Source organism: Oncorhynchus tshawytscha, unplaced genomic scaffold, assembly GCF_018296145.1.
Source record: "Oncorhynchus tshawytscha isolate Ot180627B unplaced genomic scaffold, Otsh_v2.0 Un_contig_7225_pilon_pilon, whole genome shotgun sequence".
Classification (NCBI taxonomy): Eukaryota; Metazoa; Chordata; class Actinopteri; order Salmoniformes; family Salmonidae; genus Oncorhynchus; species Oncorhynchus tshawytscha.
The window spans coordinates 19,028-35,128 of NW_024608960.1; the positions used below are offsets into that span (position 1 = coordinate 19,028).

The 16,101-nt window shown below is 38.3% G+C and overlaps 1 protein-coding gene across 1 annotated transcript in view; it reads right to left on the reverse strand.

Annotated features, from left to right (window-relative positions):
- Positions 1-16,101, reverse strand: part of LOC121844047 (unconventional myosin-XV-like) — a gene marked incomplete at its 3' end in the record, with an annotated part of 65,764 nt that overhangs the window by 13,560 nt on the left and 36,103 nt on the right. The window contains exons 16-19 of the mRNA XM_042313917.1: positions 10,436-10,513; positions 6,563-6,717; positions 2,940-2,985; positions 339-463 (exon numbers count right to left, since the gene is read on the reverse strand). Coding sequence (XP_042169851.1) covers positions 339-463; positions 2,940-2,985; positions 6,563-6,717; positions 10,436-10,513 — 404 coding nt within the window. The remainder of the gene's footprint in view (positions 1-338; positions 464-2,939; positions 2,986-6,562; positions 6,718-10,435; positions 10,514-16,101) is intronic.

The window sequence follows — 16,101 nt, forward strand, 5'->3', positions numbered from 1 at the left end:
AAACACACGGGTTAGAGGAGGCTGTCCCCACCAGGGACTGATACCTGACACACACAAACACACAGGTTAGAGGAGGCTGTCCCCACCAGGGACTGATACCTGACACACACAAACACACAGGTTAGAGGAGGCTGTCCCCACCAGGGACTGATACCTGAGATAGGGGCAGGGTTAGAGGGTGTGTGTGTGTGTGTGTGTGTGTTACCTGAACAGAAAGACGTTGAAGGCCAGTCTAACTGGGTGTTTTACCTGAACAGGAAGACGTTGAAGGCCAGTCTAACTGGGTGTGTTACCTGAACAGAAAGAAGTTGAAGGCCAGTCTAACTGGGTGTTTTTACCTGAACAGGAAGACGTTGAAGGCCAGTCTAACAGGGTAACCCTCTCTCCGGATCCTGATGGTCTCCAAGATACCAGAATACCTCAGCTGACTGCCGACCAGCTCCGTCTCAAACACACCTGGCTCCTACACATACAAGCAAACACACACATATCATGGCAATACCAACAATATCACTGTTAAAACCTCTTTGGGGCCTCCCGGGTGGCGCAGTGGTGAAGGGTGCTGTACTGCAGCGACAGCTGTGCCACCAGAGACTCTGGGTTCGCCGCCCAGGCTCTGTCGTAACCGGCCGCGACCGGGAGGTCCGTGGGGGGCGACGCACAATTGGCCCAGCGTCGTCCGGGTTAGGGAGGGTTTGGCCGGTAGGGATGCCCTTGTCTCTTCGCGCACCAGCGACTCCTGTGGCGGGTCGGGCGCAGTGCACACTAACCAAGGATGCCAGGTGCACAGTGTTTCCTCCGACACATTGGTGCGGCTGGCTTACGGGTTGGATGCGTGTTAAGAAGCAGTGCGACTTGGTTGGGTTGTGTATGGGAGGACGAATGACTTTCAACCTTCGTCTCTCCCGAGCCCGTACGGGAGTTGTAGCGATGAGACAAGATAGTAGCTACTAAACAATTGGATACCACAAAATTGGGGAGAAAAAGGGGTAAAATTCAAAAAACAAGAAAACCTCTCTGGGACGGTAGCGTCCCTCCTCGCCAACAGCCAGTGAAATTGCAGGGCGCCAAATAGAAAACAACAGAAATCCCATAATTAAAATTCCTGAAATACACAAGTATTTTACACCATTTTAAAGATAAACTTGTTGTAAATCCAGCCACAGTGTCCGATTTCAAATAGGCTTTACGATGAAAGCACACCAAACAATTATGTTAGGTCAGTACCTAGTCACAGAAAAACACAGCCATTTTTCCAGTCAAAGAGAGGAGTCACAAAAAGCAGAAATAGAGATAAAATTAATCACTAACCTTTGATGATCTTCATCAGATGACACTCCTAGGACTCAATGTTACACAATATGTTTTGTTCGATAAAGTTCATATTTATATCCAAAAATCTCAGTTTACATTGGCGCGTTATGTTCAGTAGTTCCAAAACATCCAGTGATTATGCAGTGAGCCACAACAATTTACAGAAACACTCATAATAAATATTGATAAAATATACAAATATTATGCATGGAACTTTCTCCTTAATGCAACCGCTGTGTCAGATTTCAAAAATCTTTACAGAAAAAGCACACCATGCTATAATCTGAGTACAGCTCAGACAACAAAACAAGCCATACAGATATCCGCCATGTTGTGGAGTCAACAGAAGTCAGAAATAGCATTATAAATATTCACTTACCTTTGATGATCTTCATCAGAATGCACTCCTAGGAATCCCAGTTCCACAATAAATGTTTGACTTCTTCGATAAAGTCCATAATGGCTGTTTTGGGAAGAAGGTGAGGACCAAAGCGCAGTGTTCATCTTTTTTAATGTAAACTGAACACTGCATAGCAAAACAACAACGAAAACAACCGAAACAGTTCTGTCTGGTGCAGACACACAAAGACAGAAAACATCCACCCACCAAAACACAATAGAAAACAGGCTCCCTAAATATGGTTCTCAATCAGGGACAACGATTGACAGCTGCCTCTGATTGAGAACCATCCCAGGCCAAACACAGAAATAGCAAATCATAGACAAACTAACATAGACAACCCACCCAACTCACGCCCTGACAATACTCAAATAAAAAGACAAAACAAAGGAACTAAGGCCAGAACATGATACATAATTTATGTCCAAATACCTCCTTTTTGTTCGCGCGTTTAGAACACAATCCAAACAATCCAAACGACGTGCCGGCAAGTCCAGGCGAAAGTTCAGATGAATGGTCATATTACAGTTCGTAGTAACATGTCAAACGAAATATAGAATCAATCTTTAGGATGTTTTTATCATAAATCTTCAATAATGTTCCAACCGGAGAATTCCTTTGTCTGTAGAAATGAGATGGAACGCAGCTAACTCTCATGTGAGCGCGCGTGATCAGCTCATGGCACTCTGGAAGACCTCTGGCTCAAACAGCTCTCATTCTCTCCTCCATCACAGTAAAAGCATCAAACAAGGTTCTAAAGACTATTGACATCTAGTGGAAGCCTTAGGTAGTGCAATATGACCCCATAGACACTGTATATTTGATAGGCAGTGATTTCAAAAACTACAAACCTCAGATTTCCCACTTCCTGGTTGGATATTTTCTCAGGTTTGTGCCTGCCATATGAGTTCTGTTATACTCACAGACATCATTCAAACAGTTATAGAAACTTCAGAGTGTTTTCTATCCAAACCTACTAATAATATGCATATATGAGCAACTGGGCCTGAGTAGCAGGCAGTTTACTCTGGGCACCTTATTCATCCCAGCTTCTCAATACTGCCCCCCAGTCCCAAAATTAAACTCTTTCACACTGTGATGTGGAGGCCTACCTTCTGACTGTCTGGCTTAATGCAGCGTACCAACAATACCACTGTTAAACTGTGATGTGGAAACCTGCCTTCTGATGTGGAGACTACTGGTAAACTGTGATGTGGAGACCTACCTTCTGTCTGTTTGGCTTTATACAGCGTATAAACGATGGGTTGCACCTGTCAAGAGAAAGAGAAAGATTCAGTAACAATAACTCTACCTCTTAATTTCCCTCTCATATCTTGTCTCACCTCTCCTCATCCCTTTAATATTAATAACACCTCTCCTCCTCCCTTTAATTTTAAGAATAATAATAACACCTCTCCTCCTCCCTTTAATTTTAAGAATAATAATAACACCTCTCCTCCTCCCTTTAATACCTCTCCTCCTCCCTTTAATAATAATAATAACACCTCTCCTCCTCCCTTTAATATTAATAATAATAATAACACCTCTCCTCCTCCCTTTAATATAATAATAATAATAACACTCTCCTCCTCCCTTTAATATTAATAATAATAATAACACCTCTCCTCCCTTTAATAATAATAATAATAACACCTCTCCTCCCTTTAATATTAATAATAATAATAACACCTCTCCTCCTCCCTTTAATATTAATAATAAATAATAATAATAATAACACCTCTCCTCCTCCCTTTAATACCTCTCCTCCTCCCTTTTAATAATAATAATACCTCTCTCCTTCAATATTAATAACACCTCTCCTCCTCCCTTTAATATTAATAATAATAACACATCTCCTCCCTTTAATATTAATAATAATAACACCTCTCCTCCTCCCTTTAATATTAATAATAATAACACCTCTCCTCCCTTTAATATTAATAATAATAATACCTCTCCTCCCTTTAATATTAATAATAATAATAACACCTCTCCTCCCTATAATAATAATAATAATAATAACAACACCTATCCTCCCTTTAATATTAATAATAATAATAACACCTCTCCTCCTCCCTTTAATATTAATAATAATAATAACACCTCTCCTCCTCCCTTTAATATTAATAATAATAATAACACCTCTCCTCCCTTTAATATTGATAACAATAATAACACCTCTCCTCCCTTTAATATTAATAATAATAATAACACCTCTCCTCCCTTTAATATTAATAATAATAATAACACTTCTCCTCCCTTTAATATTAATAATAATAATAACACCTCTCCTCCCTCCCTTTAATATAATAATAATAACACCTCTCCTCCTCCCTTTAATATTAATAATAATAACACCTCTCCTCCTCCCTTTAATATTAATAATAATAATAACACCTCTCCTCCCTTTAATATTAATAATAATAATAACACCTCTCCTCCCTTTAATATAATAATAATAACACCTCTCCCTAACACCTCTCCCTTTAATATTAATAATAATAATAACACTCTCTCCTCCCTTTAAATATTAATAATAAAATAACACCTCTCCTCCTCCCTTTAATATTAATAATAATAATACCTCTCCTCCCTTTAATAATAATAATAATAACACCTCTCCTCCTCCCTTTAATATTAATAATAATAGTAACACCTCTCCTCCTCCCTTTAACATTAATAATAATCATAACACCTCTCCTCCCTTTAATATTAATAATAATAATAACACCTCTCCTCCTCCCTTTAATATTAATAATAATAATAACACCTCTCCTCCCTTTAATATAATAATAACACCTCTAATAATAACACCTCTAATCCTCCCTTTAATATTAATAATAATAATAACACCTCTCCTCCCTTTAATATTAATAATAATAATACACCTCTCCTCCTCCTCCCTTTAATATTAATAATAATAGTAACACCTCTCCTCCTCCCTTTAACATTAATAATAATCATAACACTCTCCTCCTCCCTTTAATATTAATAATAATAATAACACCTCTCCTCCTCCCTTTAATATTAATAATAATAATAACACCTCTCCTCCTCCCTTTATATATTAATAATAACACCTATCCTCCCTTTAATATTAATAATAATAGTAACACCTCTCCTCCTCCCTTTAACATTAATAATAATCATAACACCTCTCCTCCTCCCTTTAATATTAATAATGATAATAACACCTCTCCTCCTCCCTTTAATATTAATAATAATAATAACACCTCTCCTCCCTTTAATATTAATAATAATAATAACACCTCTCCTCCTCCCTTTAATATTAATAATAATAACACCTCTCCTCCTCCCTTTAATATTAATAATAATAACACTCTCCTCCTCCTCCCTTTAATATTAATAATAATAACACCTCTCCTCCCTTTAATATTAATAATAATAATAACACCTCTCCTCCCTTTAATATTAATAATAACACCTCTCCTCCCTTTAATATGAATAATAATAGTAACACCTCTCCTCCTCCATTTAACATTAATAATAATCATAACACCTCTCCTCCTCCCTTTAATATTAATAATAATAAAACACCTCTCCTCCCTTTAATAATAATAATAACACCTCTCCTCCCTTTAATATTAATAATAACTCCTCTCCTTCTCCCTTTAATATTAAGAATAATAATAACACCTCTCCTCCCTTTAATATTAATAACACCTCTCCTCCTCCCTTTAGTATTAATAATAATAATACCTCTCCTCCCTTTAATATTAATAATAATAACACCTCTCCTCCTCCCTTTAATATTAATAATAATAGTAACACCTCTCCTCCTCCCTTTAACATTAATAATAATTATAACACCTCTCCTCCCTTTAATATTAATAATAATAATAACACCTCTCCTCCTCCCTTTAATATTAATAATAATAATAACACCTCTCCTCCTCCCTTTAATATTAATAATAACACCTATCCTCCCTTTAATATTAATAACAATAGTAACACCTCTCCTCCTCCCTTTAACATTAATAATAATCATAACACCTCTCCTCCTCCCTTTAATATTAATAATGATAATAACACCTCTCCTCCTCCCTTTAATATTAATAATAATAATACCTCTCCGCCTCCCTTTAATATTAATATTAATAATAATAACACCTCTCCTCCTCCCTTTAATATTTAATAATAATAATAACACCTCTCCTCCCTTTAATATTAATAATAATAATAACACCTCTCCTCCCTTTAATATTAATAATAACACCTCTCCTCCCTTTAATATTAATATTAATAACACCTCTCCTCCTCCCTTTAATATTAATAATAATAACACCTCTCCTCCTCCCTTTAATATTAATAATAACACCTCTCCTCCTCCCTTTAATATTATTAATAATAATAACACCTCTCCTCCCTTTTATATTAATAATAATAACACCTCTCCTCCCTTTAATATTAATAATAATAATAACACCCTCCTCCCTTTAATATTAATATTAATAATAACACCTCTGCTCCTCCCTTTAATATTAATAATAATATTAACACCTCTCCTCCTCCATTTAATATTAATAATAATAACACCTCTCCTCCTCCCTTTAATATTAATAATAATAATAACACCTCTCCTCCCTTTAATATTAATAATAATAATAATAACACCTCTCCTCCTCCCTTTAATATTAATAATAATAATAACACCTCTCCTCTCTTTAATATTAATATTAATAATAACACCTCTCCTCCCTTTAATATTAATAATAATAACACCTCCCCTCCCTTTAATATTAATAATAATAATAACACCTCTCCTCCCTTTAATATTAATAATAAGAACACCTCTCCTCCCTTTAATATTAATAATAATAATAACACCTCTCCATCTTGTCTACCAGTTCCAGAAGTGACAGGGTGAACTTGGTGGAGACGGTGGGGGGCTGGTGTCTCCGGGTCACCGTGCTGCTCTTCCTCACATGACCTCTATGCTGACCTACGACCTCCGCGTGAACCAGGAAGAGGTTGGCCACCATCTGGGGAACACACCATAGACTTAGATAGACATTGCATCATTGTATCTGCCCCATTTTGACGTCTGTGAGAGCATGGGCAGCACCATTGAGGCCATCTCCATTTAGGAGTAGTCAATTTTCTTCTTCTTCTACTAGTACTATGAGTTGTTTGGAGGGTGTAGTCTGAACATGTATAAAGACCAGGCTAGTGATTTACTGCCCCCTGGAGGGTGTAGTCTGAACATGTATAAAGACCAGGCTAGTGATTTACTGCCCCCTGGAGGGTGTAGTCTGAACAGGTATAAAGACCAGGTTAGTGATTTACTGCCCCCTGGAGGGTGTAGTCTGAACAGGTTTAAAGACCAGGCTAGTGATTTACTTCCCCTAGTCTGAACAGGTTTAAAGACCAGGCTAGTGATTTACTTCCCCCTGGAGGGTGTAGTCTGAACAGGTTTAAAGACCAGGTTAGTGAATTACCTATCCCTGAAGGATGTTGTCTGAACAGGTTTAAAGACCAGGTTAGTGATTTACTGCCCCCTGCAGTTATGGAATGTTTGCTCATTAGTATAATTCATGGACTGATCTGGAGACAGGGATAAAACATCAAAATAATCCCATGGCTGATCTCAGATGGATTGTCTGAGGCCAAGTTAACCTTCCCTTTCATGTAAGAAAGTCATGACCATCATGCTTTTAGAGAAATAGGTTCATTTTGTATTAAACTGTGAGATTGAACAATTCCAGTCTCCTTGCTGAGGGGTCCGGGGTCCTCCCCTGATCATTTTTACGCTTCGAAAGTTTACATACACCTTAGCCAAATACATTTAAAATCAGTTTTTCACAATTCCAGACATTTAATCCTAGTAAACATTCACTGTCTTAGGTCAGTTAGGATCACCACTTGATTTTAAGAATGTGAAATGTCAGAATAATAGTAGAGAGAATGATTTATTTCAGCTTTTATTTCTTTCACCACATTCCCAGTGGCTCAGAATTTTACATACACTCAATTCGTATTTGGTAGCATTGCCTTTAAATTGTTTTATTTGGGTCAAACATTTCGGGTATCCTTCCACAAGCTTCCCACAATAAGTTGGGTGAATTTTGGGCCATTCCTCCTGACAGAGCATGTGTAACTGAATCAGGTTTGTAGGCCTCCTTGCTCACACACGCCTTTTCAGTTCTGCCCACACATTTTCTATGGGATTGAGGTCAGTGCTTTGTGATGGCCATTCCAATAACTTGAATTTGTTGTCCTTAAGCCATTTTGCCACAACTTTGGAAGTATGCTTGGGGTCATTGTCCATCTGGAAGACCCATTTGCGACCAAGCTTTAACTTCCTGACTGATGTCTTGAGATATTGCTTCAATATATCCACATAATTTTCCCTCCTCATGATGCCAACTATTTTGTGAAGTGCACCAGTCCCTCCTGCAGCAAAGCAGCCCCATAACATGATGCTGCCATCCCTGTGCTTCACGGTTGGGATGGTGTTCCTCGGCTTGCAAGCATCCCCCATTTTCCTCCAAACATAACGATGGTCATTTTGGCCAAACAGTTCTATTTTTGTTTCATCAGACCAGAGGACATTTCTCCAAAAAGTACGATCTTTGTCCCCATGTGCAGTTGCAAACCGTAGTCTGGCTTTTTCATGGCGGTTTTGGAGCAGTGGCTTCTTCCTTGCTGAGCGGCCTTTCAAGGTAATGTCGATATAGGACTAATTTTACTGTGGATATAGATACTTTGCACCTGTTTCCTCCAGCATCTTCACAAGGTCCTTTGCTGTTGTTCTGGGATTGAATTGCACTTTTCACACCAAAGTACGTTCATCTCTAGGAGACAGAACGCATCTCCTTCCTGAGCGGTATGACGGCTGCGTGGTCCCATGGAGTTTATACTTGCGTACTATTGTTTGTACAGATGAACGTGGTACATTCAGGCGTTTGGAAATTGCTCCCAATGATGAACCAGACTTGTGAAGGTCTACAAATTCTTCTGAGGTCTTGGCTGATTTCTTTTGATTTTCCCATGATGTCAAGCAAAGAGGCACTCAGTTTGAAGGTAGGCCTTGAAATACATCCACAGGTCCACCTCCAATTGACTCAAATGATGTCAATTAGCCTATCAGAAGCTTCTAAAGTGTATGTAAACTTCTGACCCACTGGAATTATGATAGAGTGAATTATAAGTGAAATAACCTGTCTTTAAACAATTGTTGGAAAAATGACTTGTGTCATGCACAAAGTAGATGTCCTAACCGACTCACCAAAACTATAGTTTGTTAACAAGAAATGTGTGGAGTGGTTGAAAAACTAGTTGTATTGACTCCACTGTATGTGGCAGGAAGCTCAGTTCTGGTGACTTTTTAAAAGGAAATTCCAGAATGAAAGAAAATAAACCTCTCCAGAAAGGTGCCAGGTAACATATTGGTAGAAATCATGTTTATTATTACAAATATATTGTACCATGCATCTAGCCTATGGTCTATATTATCAGATGTGCTGTTAGCAATAAGCATTATCACCTGCAGCCCAAATGATTTATGACTAGGTAAATAGATCAACTATTGTCTGGTTTAGTTTAACAACATGACTAGGTAAATAGATCATCTATTGTCTGGTTTAGTTTAACAACATGACTAGGTAAATAGATCATCTATTGTCTGGTTTAGTTTAATAACATGACTAGGTAAATAGATCATCTATTGTCTGGTTTAGTTTAATAACACCATTACATGACTATTTCTAACCCCTAACCTCTAACCCTTAACCTCTAACCCCTAACATCTAACCCTTAACCTCTAACCCTTAACCTCTAACCCTTAACCTCCAACCCTTAACCTCTAACCCTTAACCTCTAACCCTTAACCTCTAACCCCTAATCTCCAACCCTTAACCTCTAACCCCTAACCTCTAACCCTTAACCTCTAACCCCTAACCTCTAACCCCTAACCTCCAACACTTAACCTCTAACCCTTAACCTCTAACCCTTAACCTCTAACCCCTAATCTCCAACCCTTAACCTCTAACCCCTAACCTCTAACCCCTAACCTCTAACCCTTAACCTCTAACCCCTAACCTCTAACCCTTAACCTCTAACCCCTAACCTCTAACCCTTAACCTCTAACCCCTAACCCTTAACCTCTAACCCCTAACCTCTAACCCCTAACCTCTAACCCCTAACCTCTAACCCCTAACCTCTAACCCCTAACCCCTAACCCCTAACCTCCTAACCCTTGTTAACCCCTAACCTCTAACCTCTGTCCCCTAACCCCTAAGTTCTAACCCCTAACCTCTAACCTCTAACCCCTAACCCCTAACCCCTAACCTCTAACCCCTAACCCCTAACCCCTAACTAACCCCTAACCTCTAACCCCTAACCCCTAACCCCTAACCCCTCCTACCTTGTTCTTGCTGTGGATGAACAGATCGAGAACCTGCTGTCCAACCTGGTCGTAGTTCTAACCTCTTACCCCTAACCCCTAACCCCTAACCTCTAACCCCTAACCTCTAACCCCTAACCTCTAACCCCTAACCCCTAACCCCTAACCCCTAACCTCTAACCTCTAACCCCTAACCCTAACCCCTAACCCCTAACCCCTAACCCCTAACCTCTAACCCTTAACCCCTAACCTCTAACCTCTAACCCCTAACCCCTAACCCCTAGCCTCTAACCCCTAACCCCTAACCTCTAACCTCTAACCCCTAACCCCTAACCCTAACCCCTAACCCCTCCTACCTTGTTCTTGCTGTGGATGAACAGATTGAGAACCTGCTGTCCAACCTGGTCGTAGTTCTTATCCAGAAACTTGTGAACCTACAGAGAGATGACAGAAGGTATAGAGCAGGAAGAAACCATATTGTAAAGCCATCGACTGTCGGATCTGTTTTGGTCTGTCTCATTTACTGTGTTGGGTAATATGGTATGTTTTGGTCTGTCTCATTTACTGTGTTGGGTAATATGGGATGTTTTGGTCTGTCTCATTTACTGTGTTGGGTAATATGGGATGTTTTGGTCTGTCTCATTTACTGTGTTGGGTAATATGGGATGTTTTGGTCTGTCTCATTTACTGTGTTGGGTAATATGGGATGTTTTGGTCTGTCTCATTTACTGTGTTGGGTAATATGGGATGTTTTGGTCTGTCTCATTTACTGTGTTGGGTAATATGGGATTTTTTGGTCTGTCTCATTTACTGTGTTGTGTAATATGGGATGTTTTGGTCTGTCTCATTTACTGAGTTGTGTAATATGGGATGTTTTGGTCTGTCTCATTTACTGTATTGTGTAATATGGGATGTTTTGGTCTGTCTCATTTACTGTGTTGTGTAATATGGGGTGTTTATATACTATATGTTAAAACAATAATTCATTAATTAATAAAACATGTTAGTCATTTAACAGACGTTCTTATCCAGAGAGACTCAGTTATATTAACATGTCATTTAACAGACATTCTTATCCAGAGACTCAGTTACATTAACATGTTAGTCATTTAACATGTTAGTCATTTAACATGTTAGTCATTTAACAGACGTTCTTATCCAGAGACTCAGTTATATTAACATGTTAGTCATTTAACATGTTAGTCATTTAACATGTTAGTCATTTATCAGACGTTCTTATCCAGAGACTCAGTTACAATAACATGTTAGTCATTTAACAGACGTTCTTATCCAGAGACTCAGTTATATTAACACGTCATTTAACAGACGTTCTTATCCAGAGACTCAGTTACAATAACACGTCATTTAACAGACGTTCTTATCCAGAGACTCAGTTATATTAACACGTCATTTAACAGACGTTCTTATCCAGAGACTCAGTTATATTAACATGTTAGTCATTTAACATGTTAGTCATTTAACAGACGTTCTTATCCAGAGACTCAGTTATATTAACACGTCATTTAACAGACGTTCTTATCCAGAGACTCAGTTATATTAACACGTCATTTAACAGACGTTCTTATCCAGAGACTCAGTTACAATAACACGTCATTTAACAGACGTTCTTATCCAGAGACTCAGTTATATTAACAAGTCATTTAACAGACGTTCTTATCCAGAGACTCAGTTATATTAACATGTTAGTCATTTAACAGACGTTCTTATCCAGAGAGACTCAGTTATATTAACATGTTAGTCATTTAACATGTTAGTCATTTAACAGACGTTCTTATCCAGAGAGACTCAGTTATATTAACATGTTAGTCATTTATCAGACGTTCTTATCCAGAGAGACTCAGTTATATTAACATGTTAGTCATTTAACAGACATTCTTATCCAGAGACTCAGTTATATTACATGTTAGTCATTTAACATGTTAGTCATTTAACAGACGCTCTTATCCAGAGACTCAGTTATATTAACATGTTAGTCATTTAACATGTTAGTCATTTAACAGACGCTCTTATCCAGAGACTCAGTTATATTAACATGTTAGTCATTTAACATGTTAGTCATTCAACAGACGTTTTTATCCAGAGACTCAGTTACATTAACATGTTAGTCATTTAACAGACGTTCTTATCCAGAGACTCAGTTATATTAACATGTTAGTCATTTAACATGTTAGTCATTTAACAGACGTTCTTATCCAGAGACTCAGTTATATTAACATGTTAGTCATTTAACATGTTAGTCATTCAACAGACGTTTTTATCCAGAGACTCAGTTATATTAACATGTTAGTCATTTAACAGACGTTCTTATCCAGAGACTCAGTTACATTAACATGTTAGTCATTTAACAGACGTTCTTATCCAGAGACTCAGTTATATTAACATGTTAGTCATTTAACATGTTAGTCATTTAACATGTTAGTCATTTAACATGCTAGTCATTTAACAGACGTTCTTATCCAGAGACTCAGTTATATTAACATGTTAGTCATTTAACAGACATTCTTATCCAGAGACTCAGTTATATTAACATGTTAAGTCATTTAACATGTTAGTCATTTAACATGTTAAGTCATTTAACAGACGTTCTTATCCAGAGACTCAGTTACATTAACATGTTAGTCATTTAACAGATGTTCTTATCCAGAGAGACTCAGTTACATTAACATGTTAGTCATTTAACATGTTAGTCATTTAACATTTTAGTCATTTAACAGACGTTCTTATCCAGAGAGACTCAGTTATATTAACATGTTAGTCATTTAACAGACGTTCTTATCCAGAGAGACTCAGTTATATTAACATGTTAGTCATTTAACAGACGTTCTTATCCAGAGACTCAGTTATATTAACATGTTAGTCATTTAACAGACGTTCTTATCCAGAGACTCAGTTATATTAACACGTCATTTAACAGACGTTCTTATCCAGAGACTCAGTTATATTAACATGTTAGTCATTTAACATGTTAGTCATTTAACAGACGTTCTTATCCAGAGACTCAGTTATATTAACACGTCATTTAACAGACGTTCTTATCCAGAGACTCAGTTATATTAACATGTTAGTCATTTAACAGACGTTCTTATCCAGAGACTCAGTTATATTAACATGTTAGTCATTTAACATGTTAGTCATTCAACAGACGTTTTTATCCAGAGACTCAGTTATATTAACATGTTAGTCATTTAACAGACGTTCTTATCCAGAGAGACTCAGTTATATTAACATGTTAGTCATTTAACATGTTAGTCATTTAACATGTTAGTCATTTAACATGTTAGTCATTTAACAGACGTTCTTATCCAGAGACTCAGTTATATTTAAGTCATTTAACATGTTAGTCATTTAACAGACGTTCTTATCCAGAGACTCAGTTATATTAACATGTTAGTCATTTAACAGACGTTCTTATCCAGAGACTCAGTTATATTAACATGTTAGTCATTTAACAGACGTTCTTATCCAGAGAGACTCAGTTATATTAACATGTTAGTCATTTAACAGACGTTCTTATCCAGAGACTCAGTTATATTAACATGTTAGTCATTTAACAGACGTTCTTATCCAGAGACTCAGTTATATTAACATGTTAGTCATTTAACAGACGTTCTTATCCAGAGAGACTCAGTTATATTAACATGTTAGTCATTTAACAGACGTTCTTATCCAGAGAGACTCAGTTATATTAACATGTTAGTCATTTAACAGACGTTCTTATCCAGAGAGACTCAGTTATATTAACATGTTAGTCATTTAACATGTTAGTCATTTAACAGACGTTCTTATCCAGAGACTCAGTTATATTAACACGTCATTTAACAGACGTTCTTATCCAGAGACTCAGTTATATTAACACGTCATTTAACAGACGTTCTTATCCAGAGACTCAGTTACAATAACACGTCATTTAACAGACGTTCTTATCCAGGACTCAGTTACATTAACATGTTAGTCATTTAACAGACGTTCTTATCCAGAGACTCAGTTACATTAACATGTTAGTCATTTAACAGACGTTCTCATCCAGAGACTTAGTTAGTGCATTCATCTTATATTTGGGACAACACAGTATCATAGTCAGTCCATTTTCCTCAATAAAGTTCTTATCATCAGAGTCAATGCTAGTTATAGTGTTAGTTCACCATGCTAGTAAGGAGGAGTGTTAGTTCACCATGCCAGTAAGGAGGAGTGTTAGTTCACCATGCAGTGTTAGTTCACCATGCCAGTAAGGAGGAGTGTTAGTTCACCATGCCAGTGTTAGTTCACCATGCCAGTAAGGAGGAGTGTTAGTTCACCATGCTAGTAAGGAGGAGTGTTAGTTCACCATGCTAGTAAGGAGGAGTGTTAGTTCACCATGCTAGTAAGGAGGAGTGTTAGTTCCATGCTAGTAAGGAGGAGTGAGTTCACCATGCCAGTAAGGAGGAGTGTTAGTTCACCATGCCAGTAAGGAGGAGTGTTAGTTCACCATGCAGTGTTAGTTCACCATGCTAGTAAGGAGGAGTGTTAGTTCACCATGCCAGTAAGGAGGAGTGTTAGTTCACCATGCCAGTAAGGAGGAGTGTTAGTTCACCATGCCAGTAAGGAGGAGTGTTAGTTCACCATGCTAGTCAGTGTTAGTTCACCATGCTAGTAAGGAGGAGTGTTAGTTCACCATGCCAGTAAGGAGGAGTGTTAGTTCACCATGCCAGTAAGGAGGAGTGTTAGTTCACCATGTTAGTAAGGAACATGTTAGTTCACCATTTAAGGAGGAGTGTTAGTTCACCATGCCAGTAAGGAGGAGTGTTAGTTCACCATGCCAGTAAGGAGGAGTGTTAGTTCACCATGCTAGTAAGGAGGAGTGTTAGTTCACCATGCTAGTAAGGAGGAGTGTTAGTTCACCATGCTAGTAAGGAGGAGTGTTAGTTCATTTAGTAAGGAGGAGTGTTAGTTCACCATGCCAGTAAGGAGGAGTGTTAGTTCACCATGCCAGTAAGGAGGAGTGTTAGTTCACCATGCCAGTAAGGAGGAGTGTTAGTTCACCATGCTAGTCAGGAGGAGTGTTAGTTCACCATGCCAGTAAGGAGGAGTGTTAGTTCACCATGCCAGGAGTGTTAGTTCACCATGCTAGTAAGGAACAGTGTTAGTTCACCATGCTAGTAAGGAGGAGTGTTAGTTCACCATGCCAGTAAGGAGGAGTGTTAGTTCACCATGCTAGTAAGGAGGAGTGTTAGTTCACCATGCTAGTAAGGAGGAGTGTTAGTTCACCATGCCAGTAAGGAGGAGTGTTAGTTCACCATGCCAGTAAGGAGGAGTGTTAGTTCACCATGCCAGTAAGGAGGAGTGTTAGTTCACCATGCCAGTAAGGAGGAGTGTTAGTTCACCATGCCAGTAAGGAGGAGTGTTAGTTCACCATGCTAGTAAGGAGGAGTGTTAGTTCACCATGCTAGTAAGGAGGAGTGTTAGTTCACCATGCCAGTAAGGACTCAGTGTTAGTTCACCATGCTAGTAAGGAGGAGTGTTAGTTCACCATGCTAGTAAGGAGGAGACTCTGAGTGTTAGTTCACCATGCTAGTAAGGAGGAGTGTTAGTTCACCATGCTAGTAAGGAGGAGTGTTAGTTCACCATGTTAGTAAGGAGGAGTGTTAGTTCACCATGCCAGTAAGGAGGAGTGTTAGTTCACCATGCTAGTAAGGAGGAGTGTTAGTTCACCATGCCAGTAAGGAGGAGTGTTAGTTCACCATGCTAGTAAGGAGGAGTGTTAGTTCACCATGCCAGTAAGGAGGAGTGTTAGTTCACCATGCTAGTAAGGAGGAGTGTTAGTTCACCATGCTAGTAAGGAGGAGTGTTAGTTCACCATGCCAGTAAGGAGGAGTGTTAGTTCACCATGCCAGTAAGGAGGAGTGTTAGTTCACCATGCCAGTAAGGAGGAGTGTTAGTTCACCATGCCAGTAAGGAGGAGTGTTAGTTCACCATGCCAGTAAGGAGGAGTGTTAGTTCACCATGCCAGTAAGGAGGAGTGTTG